General features: G+C 37.2%; 1 protein-coding gene across 1 annotated transcript in view; it reads right to left on the reverse strand.

The window, feature by feature from the left end:
• Positions 1-1,068: 1,068 nt before the first annotated feature.
• The window catches only part of LRIG3 (leucine rich repeats and immunoglobulin like domains 3), a 37,122-nt gene continuing 18,003 nt past the window's right edge, over positions 1,069-20,187 (reverse strand). The window contains exons 4-19 of the mRNA XM_021547417.3: positions 18,381-18,515; positions 17,621-17,764; positions 15,577-15,720; positions 15,142-15,285; positions 14,595-14,738; positions 13,280-13,360; positions 12,561-12,632; positions 12,123-12,194; positions 10,877-11,040; positions 7,892-8,212; positions 7,115-7,396; positions 6,214-6,666; positions 5,846-6,004; positions 4,598-4,741; positions 4,238-4,513; positions 1,069-1,790 (exon numbers count right to left, since the gene is read on the reverse strand). Of these exons, the coding sequence (XP_021403092.2) occupies positions 1,546-1,790; positions 4,238-4,513; positions 4,598-4,741; positions 5,846-6,004; positions 6,214-6,666; positions 7,115-7,396; positions 7,892-8,212; positions 10,877-11,040; positions 12,123-12,194; positions 12,561-12,632; positions 13,280-13,360; positions 14,595-14,738; positions 15,142-15,285; positions 15,577-15,720; positions 17,621-17,764; positions 18,381-18,515 (2,980 nt within the window). The 3' untranslated portion in view covers positions 1,069-1,545. The remainder of the gene's footprint in view (positions 1,791-4,237; positions 4,514-4,597; positions 4,742-5,845; positions 6,005-6,213; positions 6,667-7,114; positions 7,397-7,891; positions 8,213-10,876; positions 11,041-12,122; positions 12,195-12,560; positions 12,633-13,279; positions 13,361-14,594; positions 14,739-15,141; positions 15,286-15,576; positions 15,721-17,620; positions 17,765-18,380; positions 18,516-20,187) is intronic.

Genomic DNA, 20,187 nt, shown 5'->3' on the forward strand with positions numbered 1-20,187 from the left:
CAGGTTTCTGGCTGCAGACAACTAAAAGCTCTCAGTTCAGCTACACCAGGCAACAAAATCTTTGCTCTCGCTTTAGCCATGATGCCTGTGATGGCCTATTCTAACAGCTGCTTTTAATTTAGTTTAAAAGAAGCTATTTGGCAACCATGTAAGTTTGCACCTTCAAAGCAGGCAGATTTAAAAAGCCAGTATCCTGTAGAATTAACCATTTTGAAGTCTCACTGTTTTAGTGCAGTGATGACAACAGAATTCACAGTTTTTAAAACAACAGGCATCATGGAAACACAAAGACTGTTTTCACTCAGTTTTATCTACTGTTTTATAGTAAGCAATCCTCCTCCTCTTGTATAGGTAAAGATACTGGGTTCATTACTACAAATAGAATCCAGCAAGAGTCTACAATTGCTCAACTTGACTGAACAATTAAATAAAGCACAGAACTCATCTGTATCCAGAGAAGGGCAGCCAAGTAAGGAAGAGAAGCCATGAATTAAACAAAAAAACCCATTATCTTGTTCTTGGATTACCTCGTCATGTTGAGCAGGGAGTGGTTGCAGAAGCAAAAACGAGGGAGAAAGGGTATGGGAAAGCAAAGACTCAGGCACGCACTGCATATTTGGCAAACACTTGACACTAAGCCACTCAGAGAAAAGCTGTTATCAGATAGATAACCCAGTGCCTCTTTTTTTTCCCTTTTACTAAATAGCTTGATATGAATTTGTGCATCTACTGTGTATACCCCTCTGACAGATACAGGCACAATAACAAAAGCACAGGGAAACTGCTGGTACTACAGCTTCACAGGCATGAAAACTGAGAGCATGTGAGTGCACATCTGACGGGGAAATTCACAAACTGGAGGATTTACAGCCTTGCTTTAGTTCAAATAGCTGCAACCCACCTTACCAGTAGCGTAGCAGGACTACACCCACTCTTTGAAGATGAACATATATTACACACTAAATCTAAAGGTACAAATTTAAGTCAAATGAAGGTGCAAATATGCATCAGAAAGCACCTACATTTGCAACACTGTCTACAAATGTAATTCACACTTTCCATTCTTCATACACTAATGTGGGTCAGAGACCACATGGCAGCATATTTTATTAAAGTAATGTGCAAATAAGATGCATGATACCTGCAAACAGCATGGAGATTCCATTTGTAAAAAAGGTACAAGTAACAGTACAAAATTAGAATGCTTACTGCTCATTTCAAGAAAATTAAGTCTGTCACAGAAATACATACACTGTAATATTTCCACCATTAATTTACAAAACATATTATTTGCATTAAAAAAGGCTATAAAATAATTACAAATATAGTATTTTTATAAGGATTTTTCCCTGTATAACCAATGTAGAGCATCTTGGAAATTATGTTTTATTGGAAAAAAAAACTTCTTTCTTCTGATTTCAGAGCATCATGTGGTTTCTTTCTTCCCTTCTTCTCCTTTTTCCCTTTTTAAATAAAGTTCCATACTGAGGTAGTAGTATGTCAAATTATTTCTTTGGTTCCAGAAATCGTTAAGTCCAAAAGGAGCTACGTATCCAAATCACAGGATTGGAAAGTAGAAGTCCTAAAGTTTTCAAAGGACTGTTTGCAAGCATAAAAGTTATTTTCTCCTCTAGAAACTGTCCTTTCCTTTCCCTCTTCATCTGCCTCTAAATCAAAGTCCAGTGAGACATGATGATTATTATGGGAGGTTTTTGGTTGGCAATTTGCTGGCTGTCTACAGCTTGAAATAGAGTCCAGCTGAGGCCTCCATAAAGGCTTTCCAAATGTTCCTGAAAGACAGTAAAAGAGTGAGCACAGAAATATTGATGCTAAAAGCTTTGTGTCTTACCCTAATGTACATAAATGACATTGAAATGCAAGACTGACAGAAGTTCATCAAAGTGAGATTTTACTTAAATGTTGTTCCACCATTTTAAAGAAAACATCCATGTGATTAGAAGCGTAAGGCAAGATTCTGCCACCAGAGACATTAAAAACATTTCCAAGTAGTTGTATAGCCATACACAACTTCATTTTTTTTGTTTTCTTGACTATTTCCATACCCATTTTTCTTTGGGGAGGGTGGTGAGGGGCGAGGTGAAAACACAGATCAAACTGCAAACACATCAAAAGACACTTTCAAATACAAAAGTCACTGCCTGTTTTGTTCTTCAATAAATGGCACATGGAATTTGCCATGCAGTTCAGAAAAAAATAAGACAAGAATTAAAAAAAAAGTAACCTCAAAATCTCTATCAGTTTTTACAACATTGTCCCAAAGTGCAATCTGAATGCTAACACAATCTTTTCTGGCTAGCAACTCCCATTAATAATGAAGATGCACATAACCACATGCTCCATTCACCACTGATCATCCAGTCAGTTGTGCGCAAAGAGAACAGTAGCAACCCAAAGAGAATTACACATTTCAGTTAAACTGTTATTAATGATTATCTGGATTTACTAGTCAATAAACAATCAGTGTGTGTCATTCTTCACCACTGGGAAGCTGTAAGTATCAACACCTCTACAATAAGGGCCTTATTTTTTCACTGCAGAAAGATACAGCAATCCTAAGTCATAGTGTCTGTAAGGACTTATTTTCAGAGGACAATGTGCTGCAGGCTGACTTTGAAGAACTCAACTTTTATTAATAATTTAACACTACTTTTTAAAATAAATTTTGAACCAAAAATGCACCACTTTGCTTTTGTTTACTTGTTGGAAGCAAGGGTTTCAAGTAAAACTGTGATTTGAGAAGTTACTAAAAAAGGAATTGGACTAAACCAATTTTGACCTAATGCAAAATGGAAGGATGTTCCTTACAGCACCAAAGGTACAAATGAACTGTCTTAAAAACAAAAATCCAAGCTATGAACTTTCTGGCTTGTGCATCAACTGTGATGCTAACTCCAGCTGTCACAGTGAAGTCACTTCACTGTGACTGCACAGGCAAAACCGGGCTTGAATTTGATGAATTTGGATTGAAGAAGCGAATTCACAACTAAAGACAAGAAATCTGACACAACAACCACCATCTCCATGATCCAGCCATAGGCTCTTTGAGGAAGAGTGCTAATGATTATGAAGCATCCAAGGCAATGACAATGCAACATAAGTGGGGTAGTATGCTCAGAGAACTGATGAAAGAAGTAACTGCATAAATTTTTAGGGCAGAAAGAGGACTATGCACCCTTGAGGTGACATTAAATCCTGGATATATGAACATACACATGGACTGCTTTCTGCAGGAGACATTCTGAAGGCCTATCTGCACAGTCCCACCACAGTAATAGTGGCAGGCAGCCAGGAGGCTGGCTGTGTGCAATCCCAAGGTCTCTGCCAGATGTCCTGGCATCTGCAACATTTTATAGTTCAAACATCTGGCTTTTGAAGAAGGAAAACTTCAGAGCTTGTGCCTCCCTCCCCACCCCCTGAGAACAAAGAGCCCAGTGATGCACATTCCCCCAGGTCCCCTTCAGAGCCAGCAGACCCAGGTCTTGATCAGCCAGTGCTGACACACCAGCTGGGAGACAATCCATGGTACCAGGGCTGGTTTTGGCGCTAAGATATCACGAAGATGAAAGCAGTGTGTGGTTTTGTATTCATTTTAAACCAAGAAACCAAACCAACATCCAAAATTTAATGAGCTTCAAGGATAAAGCAATGCTTTTCTTCTTCCCCCACCTCTCCCTGCAATCTGGATTAAAATTGTAAACCCTAAACTTAATTTTGGGAATTCTTTTATCATGCACATCATGAGAAACGACAAAGAAGGATAAGGGAGGGTATCTTTACATAGTGCCTTATTTTGAAGGGTAAATAGTTCTGGCTGACTATTATGGAATATATACGCATACAAGCTCAAGTCTCCCCACCAGAACTGAGCCCTCCTTACTCACCTTTGCCTGTCAGGGAAAACTTCTGGTATGCCTGAAGTTTCTTAAGGTACATTTAAATTAAGTATGCTAACATTTACAGAAATCTGCCAACTTATTAAGACAGAAGATAAGATGTAAAATCATTGGTGAGATTTTTACATAAGTGTAAGCTATTACGATCTGGTAATCTAAATATCCTCATTACACAGTTTTACTATAGTAACTTTTCTGTTCCTCAGCATCAAACATTTGGTAAAAAAAAAATAGTGAGAAATCAGTTTCGCTTGGTGTTGTAGGTAGGAAATGAGACAGCAAAGACAACAGCAGCTTGAATAAAAACAATAGCTAGAACATACCCATGAAAGTGCTTTTACTTGTAATAGATGAGGGTTCCAAACTTCTGTTTAAATCAAATGTGTCTGAGTTGAGATTTTTGCTTTTCAGTCCAGTTCCTTCATTTTGAGTATAAATAGAGTTCATCAATCTGCTATTTGTAGCCTGTGTCCCAATAATGCCAACACACTGGTCAAAAGGATCTTCCTGTGGAGGTGAGTACTGACAGCATTCCTTTTTCTTTAAATATCCAGACTCGTAAGGGCCCAAACCTGCTGTTCTCTGGTCAGGGTTGCAACCTAAAGGAAATGAAAAATTCATTTTATATAGATTCATCTTAATAAAGATTGAGTTAAGAATAAAGCTTCCCCCCACCAACTTACTTGTACTGTATGCTTCAAATGCATCAGAACTGTAAGCGCTGCCTTTTAAATACAAAGTTCCTGAAGTCCCCAGATAGTGGCATAGGAATGGATCTGCAACACCCTCCAAGTCTGTTTCACTGCTGTTATCTAGATGGCAAATGCCTTAAAAATAAAATTGTGTGTCAGCACACAGTCTTTTCTGAATCTCCAACTTAAGAGTTTCTTGAGTAAGTTTTAAGAACCCCATGTGTTCAACTGCATTTCACAGTGTAGTTTAGAGTTTTCTTAGATTTAGCCTAACCTTTCGATAAGAATTCTAATTCTAACAACTGTTCAATTAATTAGCTTGACAGAGAATGTGTCACTTCACTGTACAATCCTTGAATTACAAAAAAAAGCCCAAAACCAATGACTGGGATCAGAGCCGGGGACTTCCTTCTTCCAAAGAACAGAAGACAAATTCAGGATCTGTCTCACAGGCACCTTTCAAAGCAGAATGTCAATGTCAAAGTCCTGGTTGGAAGAATCGGAGGGAGTCACTGGCTGCCTCAACAGCTATAAAGATTTTTAGTTCAGTGGTTCCTGAAAGCTTTGGACACAGTCTCTGGTTCTTGATCCACAAAGAGGCTGTTCTTCGTACTACCCCACAACTGCAAAACTATCTCACCACCAAGTGATGGTTTCCACCTATCCCAGCTCCTGATTGTATCTCAACCCCAAGCCCTTTCCCAGAAAGGTGCCTTTGCCTCCCTAGTGCAGGTACATACAGGATTACTAGGGGTCACAGGTATAAATGTCAAGTATTGCAGCTTTTAACTTGCAGTCACCTTGAATCCTTTATTGACTGTGACCATAATGATATTTTTTAACCAGCAAGTTGAAACAGTTATACTAAAGTTCCACTGGTATTACCACACATGCCTACATTCCACTAAAAGCATCCTTTTCAAGCTGTAAGAGTGGAAGATATGCTACGGTAATTTCTTTTGGATATTCTTGTTTTGCGCATATCCTCGTCAGTTTAAATTTACCCTTGAGACTAGAGAAAAACTTCCTGATTTAAATAAACACCATAACGTCATCTGGATGAACAGAACCAAGCTCCAGTTATTATCGTGTTGAAAAAATCCCAAGCAATAAATTTCATGTCCTCTATTAAATTCTGTAAACATGCTTCTTTAGAGTTCTTTCTATTAGTTAGAAAGACAATAGCCAACTGCAGCTCCTCAAGTCACATGAAAAATCTGCTTAGCATTTTCTACCTACCATTATTGTCCCTCTGCTGCAGGAAATACCCTCCTACAGAAGATGAGAGGAACTGATGGTGACTGCCATTTTCAGATGAGCCATATCCATCCTGTCTTTCAGCCAGTGTCCCCTGGGATGACAGGTAACTTGGAATGTCAGCAGGCAAATTTGTTTCATCTGTGGGGGTGCAAAACACATACAAAAGCCATCAACACACTTCAGTTTGTAGAAACATTTTTAAACTTGTCAGCAAAGCACTGAAAGTAATAAATAATTCAACTTTCTGCTTCTGAGTCAAAGCACACAAATGTTCTTACAATAAAGTCACTACAAGGCCCTCACAAACATTTGTTTTCCTTTTCAAGGTAAGCCTTCAGTTTACACACCTGTATTTGTGATGCTGCAATCTTCATTTCTCCTTCTGGTGTGGTAGATGATGACCACCCACACCAAGGAAGTGCCCACCACACAGCAAACCACAGCTATGATCACAATGCCAACTGTGGCCCATCCATCATCATCAAGTGATGGGGCAATGTTTTGAGGAGAGTCACAGGTGGGAGTAGGAATTACATTAAGACGGATGTTGCCTCGTTCTGTTCCAAGTGTATTAGACATTTCACAAGTGTACTTCCCAGCATCTTCCACATCTGTATCCACAATAATTAGTAACTGATTGCCTGCAGCAAAGAAGTGTCTTTCTGTTACCATAAGAGGGCTGTCATCCTTAGTCCAGTTCAGTCGGGGTGGAGGGCTACCACCTGCAATGCACTGCAAGACTGCAGTTTCACCTTTTGTTACAGTTCGATCCAGCAAAGGCCGCAAAAATGATGGTGTTTCTGAAAAGAAAGCACAAACCTTATATTCTAAAGATCTCACAAGAGTAAGAAGTGTCCCCTTCCTTCACAGCTCAAGAGGAAAATCCAAATTAAATGCATCAGTAAGGCCTAATAAAGCTTACTCTCATTCTAAGAAGAAACTCAAGAAATTGTACTTGAAGTCTACAATTTATTTGCCAATTGATCTGATTTACATGCTTGATTACCTTAAAAGGTAAAAATGCCAAATCATACATGCTTAAGATTGCACAGAACTACAATAAAAATTATTAATAAAAGGTCAAGAAATCAGAAGTTAAACAAATCTACTGTCTCTAAATGAAAACAGAAGCCCCTTCTTCCCTCCATCCCATGCGTACCAGATGTGTATACACTGAGAAACATAACTAACTTTCATTATTCTGAATCATAATACTGATTGTGCTGTTAAGGTTTGCCAATAACTTACCTAGTACTGTTAATGTTGCATTAGCTGAAATGCTTCCAGCAGTGTTTTGAGCTGTACAGCTGTAAACACCTGTGTCCTCAATCTTTACATCAACAATGAAGAATACATCATCTTCAGGCATGACATGCATGCGCCTCTTGCGTGCTGCAGGAAAATCTGTTCCACCATCTTTCTGCCAAGCAATCTGTGGGATAGGATGCCCAACTGCAGCACACTCCAAACGTGCCATTGCCCCAGCTCGAATGGTTAAGTCCATGGGGATTTTTGTAAATGAAGGCAGCACTAAAGAAAAGTTGGTGACACCAAAATCAATACGTGAAACATACTTTTCCTGTTTTGTACAGTATTTTCTTGAACACTCCTAATGGGCCTAAAAACACTAGAGAAACATACAATCTAAATTGATCAGTAGCCAGCATCAAAGGAGGGAAATTTGTGAAGTATGTGAGACCACCTAGACCAAAATCTGCTATTTGCTAACACCATCCTACGTGACCTTTCCATAGCATCTTGAGAAAAAGTTTTCTCCATCTTGTAACACTGACTTTCCCAGATTTACTAAGAATTGGGTATGGTATTTTCTTTTTCCTATACTATGTTTCAGTACACTGACTGGAGGTACAACTGAACAGTGACCTTGGAAATGGATAAATTTTTAAGAAATAATCTCATATTATGGATCTTCTAAAAGATGCAGATGACGAGAATGGAAAATCTATGAATCCCTATCTTGATTAAAATCATTCTAAGCCCACAAACAAAACATAACATACTTACTGTTTACTGTAAGTTTGGCTTTGACAGAGTAGGATGAACCAAAATGATTTGAAATAACACACTGATATTTCCCTTCATTACTGAATTCCACATTGCGCAGACGAAGGATGGTGGTGTACTCCATCACTTCTCCACCCTGGGCCCGGAGGTGTGCATAATTCTCCATTTCAGCATCTTGCAGCAATTCGTTGTCTTTCTTCCATGCAAAAGTCATTGGGGAATCACTGCTGCTGGCTGCTGAACACACAAAACTCAAATTGGAGCCTTTAATTGCTGACTGGGTTTCTGGCTGGACAGTGATCTGTGGTTTAGGAAAATCATCTGCACAGAGGAAAAGAAAAAAAAAAAAATAGCTGTGATGCCTGAGGACACTTTCCAGAGAGTTAGTAAGCCTAATTTTATAGGTTTGACAGAAGAGTCAGGTAAGTATTTATTAAATAGATCCACAACAATTTTGTTTTAAATTTTGTTAGCCTTAGGGCATTTAAAGATGCTGTATTTATGAGTTTATTGTGCCAAGCCATCTCTTACTGAAGAAAAAGCACATTTAAAAGCAGACTTTGTGCATAGTTTCTTCAATAGCAGCACTAAAGATAGAAGAACTACCCCCTGACATCCATAAGAACTACTCTGAACATCAATCATGAAGCCTACCTCTCATCTTTACAACACCTCAGGCTGCTGTGAGTTTTTCTTTATTGAAAGCATAGTTCTTCTGCTATCAGAAACTGCAAGTTACAGTTGAGCGTTTCACCCAAACCCACAAAAAAAAATCATGTACAAAAGTCAGTGTACCAGTGATATGCATCTGTTTGGGCCAAAGGCAATGGAAGGTCCCTTAAGCAGGGCAGAACAGAAGAATTTCAAGAATTTGTGGAGGTCCCTTTACTATAGGAATGTTACCTTTGAAGTGCTATGTTGTGAGTTTGCAGAATTAGCTGCCTTCTAAATTATTTATTCAATTGTGTGTACAGTGTATGCACAAAATGAGTGGGCAAGTAAATGCCTGGTCTTCAAAAACCAAAAGCAGTAGTATATTCCCAACTTTCAAGATGTGTCCAATCTCTGAACAAAGGAACAGCAGGGAAAGCCCTGTGCCCCCAAAATTCCTCCCTGCAGATTCATGGGCTTTAAGAACCTCCCAGGCCATTTGCTTTTCATGCTTCATAACCATATCTTGCCATTTGCAAACTGAGTTAATACAATCACTGACTTTGCACAGGAATAACTAAGTAAAACACTCTTAAGTACTTAAATAAACCTTGTGAAAGGACAGCAGAACATACTTCAATCTTAATTACCTGACAGGAAGGGGTGATACAAAGGCCACTCAAATAAGCATACAGTACAGAATATAGAACACACCAGGATAAGACTAGCATCATGTTTTGTCACAATAGAATAATCCAAGAGCATATTTGAATGAATGTATCACAAAGACATCCACATATATACACACCTTTTAATTTCAGACAGGAGTCAACACACTCCACCTAAAAATTCTATTAAAGCAAAAGCAGCCATTGTAAACTTGTAAGGCAAGGTGTGTACACCTGAACGTCTAGTGATAACACACTTGAAAGATGTAACTGAAACAATCAATGACTTTAATTAGTTGTTTCTGCATGGCAATTATGTTAAGTATCAAGCACAAAAACTGATTCACTACATTACTTTTTGCTAATACATCTTAAACCGTTTAAAATTCATTTCTTACAAATAGCATTCAGCAGCCAAAAGAAAGATCACAATTTTCCCAATTTAACAAATGGAAGATGTATATTTAAATCCCCAGCTTAATTTTCTGACAGAATACATTTTGCATAAATTAGGATGTCCATATATATTCCTCCACCCACTGAGTAATCTGTAATTCCCTGCATTATGTCAACCTTTTCTTCTCAGCAGTAGCTAGAATATGCTCATTATTTATTAAATATCTGACTGCTAACAGGAAAGGAAAAACCAACATTTTGGTACACTACTTTATATTCTGGACTTGCTTTCCCACTGAAAAAGGGTAGCAACAGTAAAAATTAGCCAGTTATATTTGCTATCAGACAAAATTATTGAGAAGACACTTTTTGTCTCCAAAGAATATAATGTTTGAATTTTCTTTAGTAAGAAAAATAAAACTTATTCAACAAAAATACATTAAATGCAGTTAGTTGGCTTTTAAATTTCCAGGTATTTTCAAAGTTCACACTTTATATATCAGAGTAATCAAACATGTCCTTACTCTGAATGCTTAGTTTCACTTTGCTTTAACTAGAGAACATAACACAGTTGTTCATGAATGCTACTAAACACATACAGAAAAATTTTGGTTTTAAAACAGATGCTATACCTCAAATTCTCAGGTCCTAAAGTAAAAAATATTTTGCTAGCATTTAGTATCTGTCAAACTGAAATAAAAACTACTAGTATCATGACTGTGGTAATCAGGTATTTTTTAAACACATTTAAAAGGCAATAATTTACATACTCCAAGTAATTTTTAAAGCACACAAGCATACATAAAAAACATCAGATCTGAGGCCAGTATGGCTTTTTTACCTTGACATTTTATCAGCCCTGAGAGAACCTCAAGACTAATGGAGTATGAAAAAAAAATTTAAAAATAACCAACCTCAAAATAATTTCGCCAAAATATGTCTCACTTAAAGATGATAGTTATCTAAACAGCCTCTTTTAAAACTAGAGGCATGTACCTTTACCCTCACAAAGTACTGAGCTTTCACTCCCATGCTATGTTCTATGTAAGCAAGCTGTACTTGGTATAGAAGTCAAAATACCATTGCTCCCTGTCTTGTACACAGCCACAAGCATTAAGCATCTACATCACAGTTTGGGAACAGAAGAAAATGTGACTAAGTATCCTCTAAATTTTGTTACAGAAATCACAACATAACAAGGAACCACAAAAGAATCTCAAGCACACAGCAATATCTGTTTTATAGAATGAGAATTAGAGGCTACACTCACCACAAACAAACCCATCCAGGCTGACAGCAAAAATACTTCTCCCTTTCAGCAGCTGAGGATGAGCACAACTGGCATTTACAAAGCTCTGGAAGTTGTTCTCTGACATCCACTGTGGTAGCCATTTCAACTGGCAGTCACACAAGAGACTTGATGTGTTGAAGTGCCTAAGAAAAAGCAATTAAAATCAAATCCAATGTTTGTTTTTTTCTGTTTCTAATACAGATCTGTATGAGCACACTTTCATAACAAAACTAAGGCTTTAGGTTAAACATGCATATTGCAAGAGAAAGACTGCACTATTGCTCAGCTCAAATCCCCTCCCTTGCCCAGCTGGTGATGCTGTGCCTGATGCCCCCCAGGACATGAGTGGCCCCTCCTGGCTGCCAGGGCACTGGTGAGTCATATCCAACTTGCCATTCACCAGGACACCAGGTCACTTTCTACAGCTCTGCTTTCCAGCATCTCGTTCCCCAGTCTGTCCATACACCCAAGGCTGCCCTGTGCCAGGTTCCGAATCCAGCACTTTCCTTGTTGGACTTCATACAGTTGCTGATTGCCCGGCCCTCTCATTTGTTGAGGTCTCTCTGCAGCTCCTCCCAGTTTTGCACCATCTGTGAACTTGCTCAGTATCCCTTCCAGTCCTGAGTCCAAGTCATTTATGAAGATCATGGGGTTGAGGATGGAGCCCTGCTGAATTCCACCAGTGACAAGTTGCCAATCTGATGTCAACCCTTTCAGTATGACCCTCTGCACCCAACCTGTGAGCCAGTGTTGTTCTGCATTGCTCAACAGAAAAAAAGGGTGAGAGGACAAAAACTCATCCTCACTAAAATACGCTTTTCGCAGTGACTGCTTCACAACTTCTCTGAAGACCTGTCTCTCTGCTACTACAGGCGAGAAGGACCCAATTGCAAGCACTGCATTTTACTGTTCCAGAGAGCTTTAGCTCAGTGATAGCACTGCTGGTCTTTCAGCACGTTGCATTAAAGTCTCCCTATCTAAAACACGTTAGAGATCACCCAATTTAAAATAAGGACTTTAGAGACAACAAATGTAGCAGAAAATTAATGCAGCCTCCTATGGTAACCCCAAATGTAACCCTATAACACTGGCAGAAGCTTTTTAAGTTATTTCCGAGAGATTACAGCAGTCAGGCAATGTCTCACAAGGCTTTTAGTTATGCATTTATATGTATAAATAATATCTATATACTTAACAGAAATTATGTCTTTTGATAGAAACTTACAATTCTTTGAGTTTCTTCATTTGTGAAAATGCATTTCCTTGAACTGACATAATTGCATTGTTACTTAGATCTCTAGGAACAAAAAAGAAAAACAGGATTAGAAGAAAATAGTAATTTATTAAATTGAATGGATTTGACTCAAGCAATAATTTGATATTTTAGTGCTATACAAAGGACGCTCAAGCTCAAAATCAAAAGCGATGCAAATAAGGAGTTTCATAGCATGCTTAATACATAAAAATTTCTGCATTAATTCCAAAATTCACACTCAGTGTAAATCCAAAACTGAAAAATCTTCTGAAGATCACATTAGTAATCATGGTAAGTGCATTTCATCCCAAGTCCTAAGTGAAGCTTGTTAGTCCTACTTTAAATTCAGTTAGTATCAAAATTCATTTTTTTCCTATTTTGGGTTAAATGTGGATTTCTACTACTTACAAGTGTTCAAGTGCATCCAAACCAGAAAATGCTTTCTTTGTAATGGATCTAATCCTGTTTCCTTGGAGCAGCCTGAAAAATTTAAGCACACAATGCAAAAGAAATGCAATTATATGAGAGTATTTTTGAGCTGAATAATTGCAATTTTGGTATTTATTTTTGAATTGTGACTAGTATTCACCACTCACCTATCTCCAATGCAGCAAAACTCATCACATCTAAAAGGTACTAATTTATTCCCCTTGAATAAATAACTAGATTTTACAATGATTTTAGAAGACATTTAAGGTGTGCACTTAAGTGACATGGATTATTCTATAAACATCTTTTAATTTCATAAATCTGCATTTGAAAAATTCAATGAATTTGAGCCACTTCCACTGGATGTTGCTTTACATTACTGAAGACTAAGCCTGCTACTATGCCTTTGTCATATGATACACTTATTATTTTTTAGTGTGGGAAAACCTCATTCTTTGATAAAAATGTCCATAAATATTAATAATATTTAAATGTTTCAGATTAGTTTGACTTGGAGAATCTTGAATTTCTTTTATGGAAAAGGAAGATGTTACAGAGAACAAAGTGGTAAGAGAGGAAAAATAATCTCTGCTACTGAAAATATAATACCCTTAAGTGTTTTGTTTGTTCCTTAAAAGACACATAATAAACTATTTTTTTAAGGCATGATAAGATACAAATATTGTATCAATACTCACAGCTTCTTAAGTTTATCTAGGCCAGAGAAAGCACCATTCATATCTTCAATAGTCCACGATATTTCATTGTTTTTCAGATCCCTGTTTAAAAGGGGAGGGGAAATCAAAGCACAAAAACTATTAAAAAGAGCAAGGCACATACTTCTTCAACAGCATGTAGTACTTAAAAAAAATCTACAATAGCTTTCTGTTAGGTTGGATTTTTGTTCAGTTGGTTTTTGTGGGCTTTTTAAGAGAAGCTTTTCCTGACTAACTTTAAAATTTCAATTTTTACTGAGAGACTTTGAAGACTATCAGTATTTTTTCCACTGATAATTAAAAAGATCACAAACTCAACAATTTTTAGAACTGTGAACAAACAAATCCACATACCCATCCAAAGGTATTCAGACACAGGACTATTTAAGCAAACATGCACTGAAGGAAGGGAAAGGACCAACTGTTGTCCCTTTGAAATGGAACATGCTCACATCTTTTTAAGTCCTTAATATTAACACCCCCAAACACTTGCTTATTATTTGTGAAGCATAAAGAGATTACAGATTTGTGTACAGAATAGTGTGTCTGCAAACAATCTACAGGGTTGGGCTGGAGGACAAAGAAAAGCCCAGGAGAAAATGCCTGATATTTAATACCTAAACAGCTCACAATTCTCTAACTTCTTCTCTTTATGATCTCCAAGTCTCTTCTTAAAAAACACAGTGTACACTCTAATTTGCATCCTTGCTAGATGTCCTAAGCATAAGTATGTGAGCAAACCCCCGAAAAGAAAGCCTAGAGACAAAAGCAATTGTTTTGCTCATCTGGCTCACAGATGGGTCAGTGGTATGCAATGAGAAGGTTTTAATGAAGATGAATGTATTTAGATTAGTTCTTTCCTTCCTTTAAGAAATGCTATTTCAAAACATGGTCTAATACTTAAAGCAACTGTCCAGTCATGACAATGAGTTTTGTCTTCTTATTTCTATTATGAGGTAAAATGATTCAGTTAAGGCACAACTAAGACCCAGATCCCTAAAACTGTGGGTAGCAGCGCTTTGCTTGCTGCCTTCAAAACATATGCCTCTCCCCCAAGCAATCCTACTGGAAGTGTGTATCACAGTTACCACCATCCATTGTGCACAGCCTTAACAAAAGAGGAACTCCTCCCTTTCTCAAGTAGTCTGGAAAGAAATCTTACTGTAAGAAAATTATACACTGATCAGAGGAATTTAACAAAATGTTGTTGTCTCTTTCATAAAGAAAAGAAATAAACCTATAAATACAGGATTTTTCTTAAGGGTTTTGACCTTGCAAATTGAGTTTGTCAACTTACAAAATCTGTAGACCAGAAAGTCCCTTGAAGGCACAATCAGCAATGTAATTTACTTTGTTGTTTCCAATGTACAGTCCAACCAGCACGCTTAAACCAATGAAGCTTGAATCATCTAACCTTGTTAATTGATTGAATGTCAAATCTCTGAAAATTTAAGGGAAAAAAAACCAAAACTTATTTAACTTAGTTCAACTCACATGAATTTTCAGGGGTGAAGCACCGGTTTTCTCCTGATGATTATCACAGAACACACTACACCACTTCCAACCACACAGCATTTTGCATTGTTTCAAACAAATCACAAATTACTGCAGAATTAATTTCTCTCATTTGAAAATTCCTGTGTTACAGCTTTAGTACAACTGCTACAGTGAAATGGAGCAATCTCAGTTAACTTCCAATATAACTTCCAGATATAACTGTCTATAACTGTCTACAGCAAAATCGTAGTAATCTTGGAAAATTTGCTATGAAAAATTCACAGGTCAGAGTTAAGACGCTTATGTTTTGGCATGTACCTGGAATGGAAGAGAATAAAGGTACTCACAGTTCACTGAGTTTTTGGCAAAATTCCCAGGCATCAGGACTGATCCTGCTGATAGCATTTTGGCTGAGATGGAGCTGCTGCAGCATCAGTAAGCCATAAAGCCAGCCTTTGGTTACCTCTGTTAAGTTGTTATGGTCCAGCTGCCTACAAACAGAAAAAGATGTAAGGTTCAGAAACTCAGCAGCATGCATGCTACGCCACAGGTCCACCACTGACCTCATGACACTGGCTAGATAGCTGGAGCGCCTATTTAAATCTTGAGTTGTATTGCATGCATTTACACACTCACTACTGACTACTTGCTCCTTTTCAGACTGCAACAACACAATTCAGTTCAAAAATGCCTTTAAATTTTACCACACAATTCTATTAATTTTGTGCAAATCTACTTAATATGTTATCAGCAGAACCTACCAGCAAAAGTTTGATACTTACAAGATTTCCATGTTGGTCAAACCCCAGAAAGCACCATCCATGAGCCTCGTAACCCCATTTCTCTGCAGTTTTAATGATTTCAAAGCAGGAAGTCCTTGGAATGTGAGCCCATCTATTTTTTTTATTTTGTTGCGATTCAGCTCCCTGCATCAATAGAATTTACAGTTACAGCAAAGTAATTTTACCTACATGACAACAATCTTTCTTCTCTCTATGGAATCAACTTATTTAAACACTTTTCTTGCACAAGAAACAAAGACAAGAAGTAATAAATGTCAAATATTTTATTGTAACACATTATGTTCAACCATGTTAATACTGTCCTGCCTTTCTGATATGGAGAACAAGTACTTGGTAGTTTCTTGATTTTCAGACTTAAAGAATTCTTGTAGACCTAGAATGTCTAGGTTAATCCTGTTCCCAAATTCAAAATTGAGAGTGGTGTTTATCCAGCAGTAGAGCTGTTAAGGCTGGTTTGTAATTGCAATCAATAAACAGTCAAAAGAAGTTAAAATTTTAGTTGTGATAACTAGATAAAAATTGTGCATCCTGGGTGATCTCTTTCTGTATCTGTAGCCAAGCACTTATTACATCTCTCCCTCCTCCACAACCAGTTACACAGTTATAGTGCCTTCCCTCTTTCTCAAGTGGTCTTGGCACTCACTATTCTGCCACTACACTCATCCTGTGCAGGTCAGAAACTGGGAGCAATGTGTATCCTGTGAGGTAGATGCAGGGCATAACTGGCTGGAGGGCAAGATGAAGTGACAGGATTAGGCAATACTACCTAAATGTAGTAAAAGGAGTGATCACCTGCCCCTTCAGCGAAGTCTTAGGTTTACTAAGACTCCTAAGTCTCCTTCCAAAACTTATTTCCTCATGCAAAGTAGAGGTCTAAATAATCTTCTCCTCATAGTTATACCATCATTATTTTTCAGTCACAACCCTGTAAGAATTCAGCTTGTCTCTATGGCAGTCTGACACAAAATCTACCTGGTAACAGACCTGAGGGAGAACTCTACATCTTATGAACCTGTCTTTAAATATGAATAAAAAGTGAAGAACATTCATTAAGAACAGGCTTTAGTTCTTCTCCATTCTTCTTTGAATACTGTCAGGTGGTAAAACAAATTTTTTGCCTTCCTTGCAGATAAGCTGCCTAACATAACTCAGTCAGCATAATGACTATGAACAAAGGGAACATTTTTAAGCAAGGATATAACCAACATCCAAAATTTAAGGTGAATCTGAAAGTCTACCAAGATCATTAACAAATCCTGAGCTTCGCAGGACTGTCCTCATTCTCTTCTACTGAGGCCTAAATAAAACTGTTCCAGCACTTGTATACAGAAGAAACACAGTTACTCTTTCCAGAAGTGTCAAAAACTCTTAATATTTCAGCATTCTCAAAACCTATCACTTTCAAGGCTAACCTAAGAGACTTTGTAATTTTTAACTCCTGACTATCTGATATGGAAAGTAATTATCCAGGATTTGACAAAGCGCAACCCATTCTCTTGTCCATTTTCTGCACTTTCTAAGTTTTCCAATTAAAACAAAAGCCACAGACTCTTTCATGTAACTATATTATTTATTTGGTAAAACAATATGGACAGCATCGTATCAGTAAAGCTGAAGGTCTATTTATTCAAGCATATTGCTTATTGTCATGTCATCTGAAAGCAAATTAAATTCCTTCATTCCACTGTGAAAGCAAAAAGTAAATGACTGCTGCAGTGAACTATAGAAGTTTACTTTTCTTACTATTTTCCTGATGCTTTTTTACAGAAATACTGCTACTACCCCTTTTCCAGTTCTTTTTTTTAACTTTTAACAGGCAAACACAATTTTAAACACAAAGACTGTTCACATCTCACCAACATATAAGACTAGTTTTGTTCAGTACAATGCTGCAGTTAGTAAGGGTTGTAGTAATGTTTTCTCTGTCTCACTCTGCTTTTGGTTAAATTAAAGGCTAAAGTTCAAGCACTGCCAGTGCTTTGGAAAACCTGAAAACAATTAGTCAATTGTAGGTTACACTTACAGGTGCTGCAGATGGGACAGCTTAAACATCTTTTGAGGAATTGCTGAAATTTTGTTCCTGTTCAGTTTCAATACTTGAAGTGTGGTAGACAAATTGTCAAAGGTACCAGGCTCCATAGAGGTTATTCGGTTACTGTTAATATACCTGTTGAAACAATGTCTAGAATGTTAAATTTACAGTTATTGATAAATTCTTAACACCAAGTAGTGAAACACAAAACTCTTGTGGTGCTCAGTCACTTATAAATGGAATTTTTTCATATTAATTAGAGCTCTTGACAGCTTTTTCTATAGTCAAATAGTATTTCACCACCACCATTTTACTCTGCCAGAGCGTGGTAATGGAAGAAGATAGTATGTGGCAATCCTGTTCCTTTTTTATTAGTCAGTGTATCTGGCATTCCAATATTCCTGAATAAGAATTAAAGTATATTCACAAGAAGTCTATCAGACTCCATATGAATACAAACTAGCCTATCCATGGGGAACTTAAATTCATTTTATCAGATAATTATTTCTCTCAAGAGACACATCTATTTGTTTCATCTCAAGATAATGGCCTTAGCTTTTTTTAATGAATTAAAACATCTCATTGTAACAACTCATATATTCAAGTTAGTAGCTTATGTTAAACTAGACAGGTAGGAATATTAATGTCATTCCAATTAAAATAAGATTTAGTACCTTAATAAACCACTGCCAATCTAAATTATCCAATAAGATTTTTGAAAGTAACCTCAAAGAAAAAAAAATTTACTTACAGATACTTGAGTTGTAATGATGGAAATGATGAAATTTTTAGTTCCGATATGTTGTTGTTGCTCAAGTCCAAAGTTTCTAGACTCTGAAATGGCTTCAGATGGTCAGACAAAATGTTGGCAATCTTGTTACTGGTCCTGAAGTTTAAGGGCAGTAGGTAAGAGACTGTCATTTCCAGAGCAAAGAACTACACAACTCGGGCAAATATTAGTTCTTAATTCTCCTACTCAAAAATAATTTTGAATTACAGAAAAGCAATACATAATGTTCTCTATGCATAATATTAATTGAAAATCACAAATTGGAATAGTCTAAATAAATTTTCATTAATATTTCTTTAAAATATAATTCCATGAAATGATGAAAAAAATGCAATATAATCAAATTACTGCAATTCTTGGCTTTTAAAAGGAGATGCAAGACTCTATAATCACCTATTTCTGAACAGCTGAAATATCTGTCACTTTCATGGAACAGTATATCACAGTATTGTAATGAAATAAGGTTAGAGCTGTTTTCTATTTTAAACAAATTAATATTGTGGTAGCTAAACACAGTGCTTGGGGTTTTTTGAAAACTTCCTTAGCACAGAAGTCCAACTGAATTTCCATAAAGAAACACAGAGCTAGATTATAAAGGATGGGTGATCCAAATCATACACTGGTCAAATCATACACCACACATCAGCAGCATTATTGTTCAGGGCTACCACTACATAGGTGAAAGCAGATGAGAACCAATTAAACAAATGTAACCTGAAATAATTCTTGTTACTTTTTAAATTCAAGTCAGTTCTAGCTGTGGTACATTCTACACCTTGTTTGATAATTACCAAGATTCAGAAGCTTTTCCCAGATCCTAGAGATTGCAGGCAAAAGCGATTTTAATAAAACTACCAACAAGAATCTTAACCCCGGAAGGTGTTTACTAGAAATGCTTGCTCTGGATCAAACAGCAACCCACACATTAGGGTAGCATGGACAACTCTCATTTATTCAAGGGGTGTGGGGGAACTACTGCTCAAGACAAAAAAGTCCTAACTCACAAACTGAACCAGAAGTGAGATTAATGGGCTTTCTGACCACATATGGGAATGGGTAAGGGATCCGGCAGCCTCTCCAATGCTGAGCTTGTATCGTATTTCATTCTTTAGGCCGTCTGGTATAGCCACACTGCATTTTTTAACTCTTAGCTGAAAGTATTTATAATAAATGGAAACAAATTACTTTAATAAAAAGCAACAACAAACACCACCACCAGCCAAATAAGAATGTGAGTTAGATAACGTAACAGGTCACAGAGCCTTGCCTTTATGCATTAGTTTGTTTACAAGGCAATTACTAACAAGGTATTAAAACTGCCAATTACTTGAGTGATGAATAAAATTTTCCTTGCAGTAAAAGTGTGCTCCAGCAGAAGCCAGCAATTTCCTGAACTGCCCACCTCCTAAATTGCAGTGTGAAAGTGTTCAGTTATAAGACGGCTTGCACAGTACTGTCTTTGTGTCAGCATTGCTCCATAAAACAGAAATTCCTCACAACTGGCAGGATAATAGCCCCTGTATTACAAACTTTAGCTGGACCTAATGGAACCGAATAAAACTCTTACACCATCTTCAGAGTACCACTTAAACCAACTGGCAAATTACCTGACACAGACCAAGTTACAACAAAAACCACTAAACAAAAAACCCACAGCTTGTGAACATTTTTCTTTCTTGGAGATGGTAAGGCCATATTGAGGAGTCACGAGCAACTTCTTTTGCTCACTGAAACTGCACTACACATCGTAGTCCCAGCCCATCTCTCA

This window comes from Lonchura striata, chromosome 5 (assembly GCF_046129695.1).
Source record: "Lonchura striata isolate bLonStr1 chromosome 5, bLonStr1.mat, whole genome shotgun sequence".
Lineage (NCBI taxonomy): Eukaryota > Metazoa > Chordata > Aves > Passeriformes > Estrildidae > Lonchura > Lonchura striata.